At 37.3% G+C, this 13,268-nt stretch overlaps 2 protein-coding genes across 3 annotated transcripts in view; one reads left to right on the forward strand and one right to left on the reverse strand.

Moving 5' to 3' along the window:
- Positions 1 to 13,268, forward strand: part of SBF2 (SET binding factor 2) — a 696,898-nt gene that overhangs the window by 570,163 nt on the left and 113,467 nt on the right. For both annotated transcript variants that reach the window (XM_037839994.1, XM_037839995.1), the window contains exon 17: positions 5,807 to 5,875. In XM_037839994.1, coding sequence (XP_037695922.1) covers positions 5,807 to 5,875 — 69 coding nt within the window. The remainder of the gene's footprint in view (positions 1 to 5,806; positions 5,876 to 13,268) is intronic.
- LOC119537509 (39S ribosomal protein L42, mitochondrial-like) lies at positions 5,073 to 5,501 on the reverse strand. Its single transcript, XM_037839998.1, has one exon. It carries the CDS (start codon positions 5,499 to 5,501, stop codon positions 5,073 to 5,075), a length of 429 nt encoding a protein of 142 aa, XP_037695926.1.

A 13,268-nucleotide genomic window follows, 5' to 3' on the forward strand; every position in this document is an offset into this window, starting at 1 on the left:
TTACACTTTAAAAATGGAATGAGGTGAGATTTCAATCTCCTTCTTAAAAATGTTTTCTTGAGCCTTAAAAAACTTGCTTTTACAAAATAGTTGATAAAAATATTCCTCTGGATTGAACAAGAAGGGAGAAACAAGGACCACTATTAAGACATGCTTACGATATTAATCAGACTTGGCTTCTTTCTCTCCTCCTTCATCAGAGGCTGGACTCTTCTTCAGTTTTAGTTTCTCCATTTTCTGCAGGTAACTCTTCTTTGGTTTCTTGGTTAGCCACTTCAGCTTGTTTTCCCTTTTGGTTGCATTTTTTTGTCTGAAGACTTATCCTTTCCTGCTGCCTCTTTTGGCTTCCTCTCCACTTGGGCAGGAGCAGGTTCAGCTGATAGCCTCGCCCACCTCCTCTTAGGTTCCTCCCTCTCGCCTCCCGGGGAGTAGGCACATGCGTGCGCATGGGTGCGGCAGGCAGCGCGCCCAGGGCCTTAGCGAAACTGGGGTGCTGGCAGCTGCCGCTCCTCCTGCCGCCCCACCTCACATTGTCTCTTTAAGTTTTTTTCCAGTCCTTTCTATATCTTTGCCTCAAATTCCTGTTAGACATACATTGCGCCTGCTTAGTCTGTCTACCACGTACAGGAAATTTCTTTTATGTACTTTTTTTTCCCGTTTTTGGCAAAGTTACTGTGTCGGCAACTTAACAATGTATAGCACAGTATTCCTCGTGCAGAAGAAGCCCTGCCCCCTTGAGGGAAAGACACACATGCGTGCACACACATATACACACACTACCTACCCTTGCTGACCTGCACCTTTGAGTAGCACCCATGGCTTTCAATGAAGAACCACTCCTGTTTGTAAAAGGCTTTCCAAAGTTGGAACCTCTCGGGCTTAATAGCAACCCCCTCATCCCTGGGTCCTCAGGCTCAGCTTTAAAATGGCAACCACTCACTAATTAAATGCCTCCTAAGAAAGATGCCTCTTCATAGGAACAGCCATAATCATTTTGTTCACCAAATCCATAAGTCATCACTGCTAAAAATGCCCTGAAATTTCACCAATATACAGCTAGAAAGGGGCCCAAACAAGGCCTACTTTGTTAGCCATACAGCCCTCTCACTCTTCCATCACTTACTTCTGTATCCTGGAAGTATTTGGGGGCTGGAGATTTCCTCTGGTTGCCTTGAAGTCACATCATTCCTTTTGGGAGGTGATTTGAAGCATTGTCCTTGGTGTCCTTTAACCTTGTCCTAAATGCAATGAAACTATTAGAAATGTATCACTGTTTTTAGCATTTGAATTTTTCTCTTCCCTATTTTACAGAGCTAATGCAGATTTTTTTCTATGTTTATATTTTCTAGGTCATTTCTGTTAGAAATGAGGAAAAGAGAAATCAAATTCATTTCTTCAAGTTGCCCAGAAATCCTTCCATTGTCTTGAATTTTTATTCTTGGGATGTGTAAGCCTCCTTAAACATAAAATTAACTGCTGGCAGTGACTTTCACTCATTATTAAGCCAATTTGCAATGATTTCTTTGTGACCAGATCCGAAAGGACTGAATTAAGTTTCAAAATTCTGCTTATTTCAATGACCTATATGACAGTCCATCCCAAAATGAGACTACCCTGCCTCATTTAGATTGTGTTCTCCTTTTAAAGTGGCTTTACCCTGTTTCTGACACTTGGAAAATTCAGCATTTCCTCAGATATTATGATATTTATCTTATTATAATTCATCAATAAGTATGTGCAAAACTGAATATTATGTCCTGAATTTTAAGAAACTTTACTTTTCCACTTACAGTCAGTAAAAAAAAAAGTGAGTGGTTGCTTGGAGAAAAGGAGCCCTTCTAATATCCTCTGTTCCCTAAAGGAATACTTTAGCTTCTGCCCCAAGAATTAGTTCTCTAAAATGGGATAGAATTGCTAACCGGAGAATGGTGACCTTTGTCTAAATAATCTCTCTCTATTAAGTCTCTGGGGCAAAATGAAGAGCAGTGTGACTTGCAGGAGGCAGATAAAATACAACAAAACAAGCTCATCGATTTTCACACTGTCCTAAGCTCCATAACTTGGTTTCCTCAGAAAAAGGATTTTCCTCAGAATACAACCATCCGTTTTAACTTCTCTTTAGACATTGTTGATAGTACAGTCTTTCTGAGAGATTGGAATGATTGTAATCTTATCTAAATATAGTTTTATGTAATTAAAATTTTATTTATATTATCTTCTCTTGGCAAAAAAGTAAATAGGTCAAGTACTGTGTCTTACATGTGTATTTTTGTTAATTTGAATTGATTATAGCATGTGACCAACTGCATACTTATGAGACATCCATCAATAGATGTGTAGAGTGAGTTGAAAGATTTATTTTTCAGTGAAATGGATGATATGACTTGTATTGTTTATTGTTTCAAAACTCATTGGAGTTGAACATGCTTTCTAAAGCTGTGCTGTTCAGAGATGACAAGGCATAAAATTCAAAGCTCCTTCAGCAGATGATATTACCCAATGTACTCATACTAGAAAAGACTGGCATTGGAGTAGATGGCCCCCTCTGGGCCATGACTTGTGAAAGAAAATTCTCTCCTTTTTCACTCAGGGCAGTATCCCCACGTGCCCTACACCCCTCCCAGCCAAGCCTCAGTACTATTTGGAAATAGACCAAGGCTGTCTATCGTATCTTCCCACTTTTCCTTCCGACCCCTCCTCCTATTTTCTAGAGAACCTAGTCCCTGGCAACCTGTGGTCTTATGTAGCTCTAAGCCTCCCACTACACTCTTGTTCAGGCCTATTCTTCCCTATACTCCCTCCTTCACCACTCCAAAATTAGTGTCAGAAGCTCAAAAAATTCATGTCCCCACCTCAAGAATAGGAGGAAAGCAATTAAGGACAAAAGGGAGTAGAGAAAAAAAGATACCACACTCATAGGAAGATAAATGTAGATTCCAGTCCTGGCCTCTTTTCTATCATCTGGAGAGTAGAGAAATTGTACTAGAATAATCGATATCTAAGATCCCAACTCTGTGAGTATAAAATCAGTTCATACAAACATGAATAACTGATGGATGAAGAATTTATATGTTGATGGAGATAGCTACATTGTCTGATCTGTCAGGGATGAAAGGGGTCCCAGCTCTGGGGCTGTAACCACTATACCTGGCCCTCGAGGGAGGGGTCAATTGCAGCTTTTACGGCTCTTGGGCACTGGTCCAGGTTCTGGGCTCCCTGTGGCTTATATTTACTCTCCACTGTCAGACAGAGGAAGGACTCATCAATATAACTGTATCCAAATATCCAGAATAGAGATTTTGAGTGTTTGTAAGAATTAACTTTTTCCCCAAACTTTCATTCTAAAAATCTTCACAGCTACAGAGAAGTTAGGATAGTACCATTGTTTTAGTTTCCTAGGCTACTTAAAACAAATACATGAAACGGTTTGGCTTAAACTTAATTGGCAATTTATTAGCTTACAGTTTGAAACCAGGAATATGTCCAAATCAAGGCATCATCAAGGTGATGCTTTCTTCCCGAAGACCTGCTGCAGGTGATCCTTGGCTCCTCTGTCACATGGCAAGGCGCATGGTGGCGTCTGCTGATCTCTCCCTTCTCATCCCGGTTTCATTGTTTTCAGCTTCTTGCTCCTGTGGCTTTCTCTCTTTGCCTGAATTTCATTCTCTTATAAAGGCCTCCAATAATAGGATTAAGACCCATCCTGAATGAGATGGGTCACACCTTAACTGAAGTAGTCTCATCAAAACATCCTACTTACAATGGGCTTACATCCACAGGATTGGATAGATTTAAGAACATACAACTTCAAACCACCACAACCATAAATATCTGTTTATATCTGTCACCTGATTAATTAATTATTAGCATTTTGCTTCATTTGTTCTCTCTCCCTCTTTCTCTCTCCCCCCCCATTTCTCCCTCTCCCTACCTTCAAGTTATTTTGTAAAGAAATTACAACATCATGAGTCATGCATCCTGTAAGAGTAAGAATATTCTCCAGGACAACCATAATACCCTTATCACACCTAGGGAAATTAATATGAGATCAGTAATAATCTGGTATATGTTTAAAATATAAATATATTTAAATTTCTCCAGTTTTCTCAAAAATGTCTTTTATAGTTTGTTTTTGTTCAGAGTCCAATGAAGGTTTACACATTACGTTTGGCTATATCCATTTAGTTTCTTTTAATCTAGGACTGTCCCTTCATCATTTTTAAATTTTTTTGTTTTTTGTAACACTGACTTTTAGGCCTTTTTTTTTTTTTTTAAAGAATATCCCACATTGTTTTCTCAGAATTAGATTCAAGTTAGATGTCTTCGGCAAGAATAATACATAAGCAGTGATATGTTTATATTTTTGCATCACATCAGAGGCTTATAACATCAGGTTGTCCCACTATTGGTGATGCTAGGTTAATCGCTTGGTGAAAGTGGTGCCTACCAGATCTCTCCATTGTAAAAGTGCTTTTTTTTCCTTTGTGATTAATAGTAATTTGTGGGTGATACTTTGAGATTTTCTGAATAACCTGTTCCCCAACATTTTACCCAATGGTTTTAGCACCAGTGATATTTCTTGCCTGCATCTAAGACACCATCAATAGCAAGATACCCTTTTTATGTACCACTTAGACAGAAAAAATACTGCCACTCATAATTGTAAGACACCGTCAATTATAAGATACATCCCAAATTCAGAGATGTTAAAATGTGAAAGAAACGTGTATCTTAGACTCAGTGAAGTATAGCAGTTAAATATATTATAGCCCCCGCCAAAAAATTTTTATTTCTTGGGTGAATTATATTCTTTTAACAGTCTTTGTAGAGCAGAAAAGTAAAGGTAGCTGCTTACTAATAGTGTATTAAAAAGATATCTTTCCCAAATGTACTTTTACCTCATTTCTAAAACAATGTGCTTAAGGGACAATATTCTTTTTTTTTAATATGAAAAGATATTTTATTACTACTTTACTATATAACATATTAGTAAATATACCAGATTACATTTTCAAATGGCAAATGAGGCAAAAGATAACATTTCTCTTTGATTCCTAATGAGAACCTGAAAATCATCTGTCTTTTGGGGGATTTGGGTTCCTATGACACCTGTGATACTGTCCATGAGGATACCAACAGTATTTAGTAGTAAAGAACATTTTGCTAATTTGTTCTATCATGGGTCCTTGCTCCAGATGTTCATCTTTTACTTCTAATCTGGTTTTCAGCACTTGGTCATGTGTTTCTTCATTATTATGCACAGGATCTAGGTGAGGGTTAGGTTTTGTATGTTCATATGGAATATCCACAGAGAGGTGGTAGCATACTATTGTACTGCCATTGGATGTCAAAGCAAGGTCTACTTTGCAATTATAGTCGTCTGGAAGAGAAGAATATGTAGATTTATGACAAATGTGATTTAAAACTCTATTTTGGATTGGAAATAAATGTTTCAAAATAGTTCTGCTTGATATCTCCCATTTTAGTGCTGTTACTGCCATGGTGAATCAAGATACTTATCAGGTGGTATAAAACGATGTTTTGTAAAGAAACTCCTTTTAAAATCTGCTTCTAGGCACACCTGTTTCATGCCTCCACAGATGGTCACCATGAACCTATCATCTTGTCCCCAGGGACAGTATTCTTTTTTTTTTCAAACTTACCTAGCTACACCCTAGCAACAATTTGGAATAAAAGTAAAAACCCATGGGACAGCAGACAAAGAATACTAGAGTTTTGGTTTCCATATATTTTTGATTTATCTTAAATGTCCTAATAACACTCATTTGTCTTTGTTTTGTTTAAGGATTGTTCAAGTTTAGAAGAATACAACATTGCTGCCGCATTACTCCCTTTGACCAGTGCTTTCTATAGGGTAAGTTTCATTGGTCTGTATGTAAGCTCATTGTAATTTATATAAATATATTCAGTTTGATTTATTATGGAACTATAGGAATCCCTTCCTCTTAAGTATATTTAAGGCATATTTATGGTTATATTTGTTATAACACTTACAGCATACTATGTGTAGGAAAGTTAATATAGAACACTGAATCATCTTCTAAAATAGTATCCCCCACCCATTCTACTACAACTTTATTTTTCTTTACAGAACTTTAAAGGGCCTGAAGTTATTTTATATATTAGTTTGTTTACATGTTTGACTATTTTTCTTACCAGAAAATAAATTCCATGAGGCTGAGTTCTTCTCTGTCTTATTTGCTGCTATATCCCAATGCGTCTCAGTAAAAATGGGGAAAAAACAGTCAAATATTTGTTGAATGAATGTATGAGTGAAATTAATGGAGGAAGAGATTAGATGTATTTGTAAGAGTTTAACTTCCTTGGCAATTCTATAAAGCTTATAAGAATTTACTAGAATGTTCAAAATGAAATTTTAAATTCTGTCATTTCTTACAGTTCTTTCTATGCCTTTTCATAAATAGATTAGTTCTTACAGCAAACAAATCTGGCAGAATCTCCTTATTCTCTCCTTTCTGGTGAAGGATATAAGGAATTAGATAGCCATACTCTGAACAATGCATTAATATGTCCTTCTGAAATGTGCAATAGGAAGCAATATACCTGTGGTAGCCAAGCTGATTCACGATTCAGCCACATGCACAAACAGCTTCACGAGGCCCAAAACTTCAAGGAAGGTGGTATGATAGGATTCCTGGCTTAAGCTACTATATGATTTATGGACTCTGAGTCAGGAGAGCCTAGTAATTATCCCAGATCTGTTTTTAGTAGGGAACTTGGCACCAAGTGAAGTGCTACAGGTAAAGCCTAATCATGAAGTGAACATGCCCTTAGATACTGTCAGTTGTCTCTGCCCACCCTTTTTGTTTTGTCCACCATTTCTAACTAGTGAGGCTTCCCTACCTTGTTGCATGTAGTAGGCCCTCAATACATATTTATTGATAAGGCTAAATCGTTTTAATCTACTTGAAATAGTCTGTCCACAGTCCCTGAGTTAAAGATCTAACCCAAAGGTTTTCCACGTGAAGAGCTCTTTCTCTGCTGCTAAGTCACTGTACATCTCTATGTCTTCCTACTTCCCTTCCCATCCTCTTCTAAAACAGAAAGTGGAATTTATGAAGCTCATACTTCTGAGAACTGGCAAGTCATACTGAGCATGCTCAGGAAAAAAGGACAAATCTCAAAAATGATGTACAAATGAATATTGGGCTTAGAAACTGGGAACAAATGGCTAGAGCTTGAGAATCAGCTTTTGGTCTTCTCTCCCTAACTTAAGTGCAGTTCCAGTCTCATTCCAGGTTTACTTAACCCATACATACTAATCTTCTCTGGACTCCTTAGTTCTTTGTCTCATTCCCATGTCAGCATGGAGAACATTGTTAAAATAATAGGCCAGGCTCTCCTGCATCCTAAGCCACTTAGGAATTAGTCTCCATAACTCAGAGCAGCCAGAAAACTAGCCTTCTTATGGGCCTTCCCATGGGCATCTATTGAAGGAAACGGCATTTAAAAATTTTCACACATTAAATATCTATGATACCTTTTAAACTTAGAAATTATATAGAAATAAATAAGAAACATAGGGGAAATAAGAATTGTCAATAGAAACTCAATTGCTGAAGTGACCCAAGTCACTTATGATTTGCTTTTTGTTAAGCTGAATAATTTAATCATGTTACCATGTTTATCAGTGAGAATCTGATCATAATAGTAGAACCACCATGAGTGACATTTTAAAAGTGATTTATTATAGACCTCTCACAATTGTAGAAGCTGGTGAAGTTGAGGGAAGGCTTCTGATTTCAGATCCAGCAGTCAAGAAGAAGAACTGGAGGTGAAGCAGAGAAAAACAAGGACAAACTGGAATCTATGACTATCTCTTACTTCCTCCACCCTCAACAATGCAGGTCACCTGCAGAAGAAGCAGGCTTTTGGCTGTAGAGCTACACACATGCCTGGCCTTTTGCTGGGAGAAGCTGAAGGAAGAGATGCAGCAGGAAATGGAAGAATTATGGGCCTGGCTTCTGCCCCATGAAAGAAGATGAGCCAGCAGATCAGTGACAACATGCATGAGCTACCACAGCTAGCAAGTATGGCTGAATGCCATGCTGTTTCTCTTTATTATCAAGCTTTATGCAAATTTATGTTTTAGGGGTGGGTTTATGGATTTGATTCTTTATTGTTGGTTTGGGGGTGAATCAGTCAAAGTCCAGTTAGGAGCCAGAAACCACACCAGTAATTTAAACAGGGAAAATTTAATATAAGGAATTAAGTAGTAACCAGGGAATTAATTACTAAGGGGTAAAGAGAACTTTAAAGAATACAGGAATAGCAAATATAGGGACCACCTGTTACTTCTAGGGCTCAGGCAGAGTACCCAAGAAAGGAGCAAACTTGGAAGAGGACCCCTGCCACCAAGGCTGAGATTCAGATCTCATTGGAAAGAATGTTTCTGTGGCTACTGGAAGACAGAGGAATTCACAGAGGTGCTAGAAATCAGGGTGCTGGTCAGATTTGCTGGGAAGCCATATACTAGGGTATCACCAAAGCTCTGTCTGGAGTACAATTGAAATACACTAAATGGTGAGCATCTCTGGGTGTTCCACATAGCACTAGTAGGTACATGTCACAGGAGCAAGAAGGAAAAAGCACACCAGAACCAGGAAGAGAAGCTACTTCCTCCTGCAGTGTCCCTTCAGCACCTTTCACTGACAAAGCCTAATATTATGCCAGCTGGCAAAGGAGAAGTGTTTATAAGGTCCATCTCCAGTATCACAGAGCAGGGCAAAGAAGGGTAGATTTGGAGCAAAGAGGCAGTGCATTGATAACTGGCCCAGGGGGTTAGTGATCGTAGATCACACTGACCCTTGAACACTTGCTAAATCTCTGTCTCATGGTATATTATTTCTGGTGCGCAATAGATCTGTTAATTCAGAAAAATGCTGTAGATGTAAACTACATTATTCTGGCTACTCATTCTAGATAAGTCATCCTCATATTGTACAGCCATGTAAGTTCCTGGACCTTGCTCAGCATTGCTTCAGAGAATGGATTCAGCTGCTTAGCTGTTTAAACTTATTTTTAAAATATTTTCAATAACATTTATTAGTCATTTCTTAACACTTTATTTTTAAATACTTTCAAACCTACAAGACAGTTACAAAAATAATAAATACTCCATACAGAAAACTCCAGCATACCCCACCACCACCTCAGATATACAGGTTCACCAATTTTAAACATTTTGCCATTTTTGCCGTATCATTCTACCTATTTATCCATCTATCCATCTATTCATCATCCATTTTCTGAACACTTGAGTATAGGTTGTGTACATCATTCTCCTTGAACATCTAATAACATGATGTACATTTCCTGAGAGCAAGGATATTCACTTACTTAACCTTAAGTGCAGTTATCAAGTTCAAGAAATTTAGCATTGATATAATTCTTACAATCTATATTCCAATTTTTTCATATGTCCTAATAACGTCCCTTTCAGCCTTTTCTTCTCTCTTGCTAGATCCCATCCAAGATAATGTATTGATTGTCATTTTCTCTTTTGTTTCTTTTTATTTTTTTAATTTTGGGAACATATATACAACATAAACTTTCCCATGTCAACCACTCTTAGGCATTCCATTCATTGGGATTAATCACATTCACAATATTGAGGTACCCTCAGCACCTTCCATTATTAAAACTTTCCCATCTCCCCAGACAGAATCCCTACACCCATTATGCATTAATTCCCCATTCCCCCTACCCAACCCCACCCCTGATGACCCGTACTTAATTTCTGACTCTTGAACTTACATTTTCTCCAATATTTTCTTTGTGGTTACCATGGGGCTTAAATTTAACATCCTAAATCTGTAACAATTTTGTTTGCTTTGATACCAATTTGTATACACAAACTATGATCCTGTCTGTCTCCATCCTCTCACCTTTATGTAGTTCTTGTTTATACATTAGAGTCCAAAACCACTGATTTATCATTACATTTTATGCATTTGCCTTTCATATCCTTAGGAAGTAAAAAGTGGAGTTACAGACCAAAAATACAATAGTACTGGCATTTATATTTACCCATGGTGTTACCATTGCAGAAGATCTTTGTTTCTTCATGAAGCTTCAATCTATTGTTTATTGTCCTTTCCTTTCAACTTGCAGAACTCTCTTTAGCATCTCTTGTAGGGCCAGTCTAGTGGTGAGAAACTCCCTTAGGTTTTGTTTATCTGGGAATGTCTTAATTTCACCCTCACTTTTTTTTTATGCATGTCTTTATTTTTACTTGTCTGCCCATACACTGGATAAAGAGGGTGTCAGTCACAAGCTTTTACAATCACACTATCACAAGATGAACACTGTATAGTTATGCGATCATTATCAAATATCAAGGCTACTGAATTACAGTTCAACAATTGCGAGTATTTCCTTCTGGCTATTCTAATACACTGAAAACTAAAAAGAAATATTTATATAATGAGTCAGTAGTCATAATAATTTGTTAAATCCTAATTTCTCAGTTACAACTTCCCCCCTCATTTGATCATTCAATCTTCGGGGATATCTGGGCAATGGCCATTTTAACTTCTTTGTGCTGTAAAGGGGTGTCAACATTATGGGGTAGAAGAATGAAACTTTTTGATGTTCTTGGAGAGACTGGTACCTCTGGGTTTCAGGGCTTATCTGGCATGGAAGCCATCCGGAGGCTTTAAGTTTCTGAAAAAGAAAAATAAATAAATGTAATAGGTAAAATTTTTATAGAGTCTTACATAGAGCGCAAGTAATCTTTAGGGTTTTAGGAATACTATTGGTTGGGGCTTGGCATACTGTGGCAATTTGCAATATCTGGCTGAAGCTTGCATAAGAGTAACCTCCAGGATGACCTCTTGACTCTATTTGGAACTTTATTTTGTTTCACTTTTCTTCCCTCTTTTGATCAGGAAGGCACTGTGAATCCTATGATGCCAGGATCAGGCTCATCCCTGGGAGTCATGTCCCACATTGCCAGGGAGACTTACACCCCTGGGAGTCATGTCCCATGTAGGGGGAAGGGTAGTGAGTTTATTTGCAGTTTGGCTTAGAGAGAGATTGGTCCCACTTTTGAAAAGTAGTTTTGACAGATATAGAATTCTTGGTTGGCAATTTTTGGCTTTCAGCACTATAAAATGTCACCCCACTGCTTTCTTGCCTCATTGTTTCCAACAAGAAATCACCGTTTAATTTTATTGATGCTACTTTGTATATGACACATTGCTTTTCTCTTGTAGCATTCATAATTTTCTCTTTAATCATTGCCATTTGACAGTTTGACTATAATATGTTGCAATTTGGAGTTCATTGAGTTGAGCATCTTGGGTGTATATATTCATGTCTTTTGTTAAATTTGGGCAGTTTTCAGCCATTATTTCTTTGAATATTCTCTCTGCCCTTTTCTCTCTTTCTTCTTCTTCTGGGACTCCCACAGTGCATATATTGATGTGCTTAATGTTGTCCCACAGGTTCACTTTTCTTCATTCTTTCTTCTTTTTCTCCTCAGACTGAATGATTTCAATTGTCTTATCTTCAAGTTCTCTAATTCTTACTTCTCCCAGCTCCATCTGGTATTGAACCCCTCTAGGGAATTTTAAATTTCTGTTACTGTGGTCTTCAGCTCTTTTGGTTCCTTTTCATAATTTTCATCTCTCTGTTGATATTCTCCTTGTGTTCATCTGTCATTTTCCTGATTTCCTTTAGTTCTTTATCTATGTTTTCCTTCCGTTCTTTGAGTATATTTAGGACCAATTTTTAAATGTCTTTTTCTGGTATGTCCCAGGTCTGATCTTCCTCACTGATGGTTTCTTTAATCTTCTCCTTTATTTGGGCCATGATGTCCTGTTTCTTTGATTATTTTGTAAACTTCTGTTGAAACCTGAACATTTTGATATGTCCAACTATTTTCACCCATATCTATCAGGGATACTTCCTCAAGCTCTAGCTTGGTGGGAGCAAGGTCAGAAATGCTGATTAGTTTACTATTAAGGTTAATAAATAATTTTCATATAATAATGTATATTATATAATACATATTATAAATCTCCATTTTTCAAATAATACTAATGTAAAACATACAAAGTGCTAAAAATCACATCAAGTGCACTTTTGTATTTCTCTAATGATTCTGAAATTATTTAAATAACTGGCTTTGTCTCCTCCTTATCAATATGGGCCCCATTTGTCCTAGTATGGATATGACAGTAGATAGTTTTAACTGATAGACTCCAAATAAATCCACTTTTCATGATATCAAAGTTGTTGTTAGGGGGAAAATCTTAAAGACATATAAAAATAAAAGATATTTCTTCAGATCTTATTTTTTTTTATTGGTAAATGAGTGATTCTTAAAAATCTACAAAACAGGAAAAAAATTGTTTTTCTCAGACTTCACTATCTGGATAGAGTGCCTTTCATACAACTAGCCTCAAAAGATTACATTTTTGGCAAAAAGAAATGTAGGTGGTGATGAAGGGTCTTTTTCCATCTTTTTCTGCTGTAAAATCAAGTATTAATCTTAAAAATAAGTTAGTTCAGCAGAAAAACTTCTGAGAGTGAAGACAGGCCTAGAGCATCAATGCTGGGCTGAATCCAGTTTGGCCTGGAAAAGCTTGAACATGTTTATTACAACAGATGCCTCCAGAGCAACAGAATTTTAGAGTGGCCAGAGAATTAGTATCTTGCTTGGATTTCCTCACTTCATTTTCTTCTTGTTCTTTAGGGCAGTTATGCATTCCTTCCCCCTCCTCCCTCTTACCACAACCTCTCTTTGTTTCTCTTACTTTTTTCTTCCAGGTTTTAGGGGGCTGCTCCTTTTTGCTAGTCCCCTAGAACACCTCTGCTTCTGAAAAACTGTGAATTGTTATAATTAGCTTGGAATTACTATTCTTTGCCAAGATTAGTTTATAGTCACCATTTAAACTAGTGATATCAGGCAACTATGGGTAATTTACTCAGAAGCTCTGGAAAAGATATTAATTTCTATTGTTTTTCAGTAATGGTTAACAAATATTTGTGTAGTCTTTTTCTGTGCTTTTTTACTTCTTTCATATGGTGGTCAGCGGTGGTGCTCTGTTGTTCATTCTCTGGAATATAAGGCAGCCTACTAGAATTCTGGTTCTCTTTCTGTTCCAAAACAGGTTCAGTTATGCTTCAAGACCAACCAGCTGCACATCTTTCCCATTGAGTACATTGCCATTTGTAATTCATTTTCAACAGATCACTTCAGCAAGCGTTTATTCAATTCC

The sequence above is a fragment of the Choloepus didactylus genome, chromosome 6 (genome assembly GCF_015220235.1).
Source record: "Choloepus didactylus isolate mChoDid1 chromosome 6, mChoDid1.pri, whole genome shotgun sequence".
Classification (NCBI taxonomy): Eukaryota; Metazoa; Chordata; class Mammalia; order Pilosa; family Megalonychidae; genus Choloepus; species Choloepus didactylus.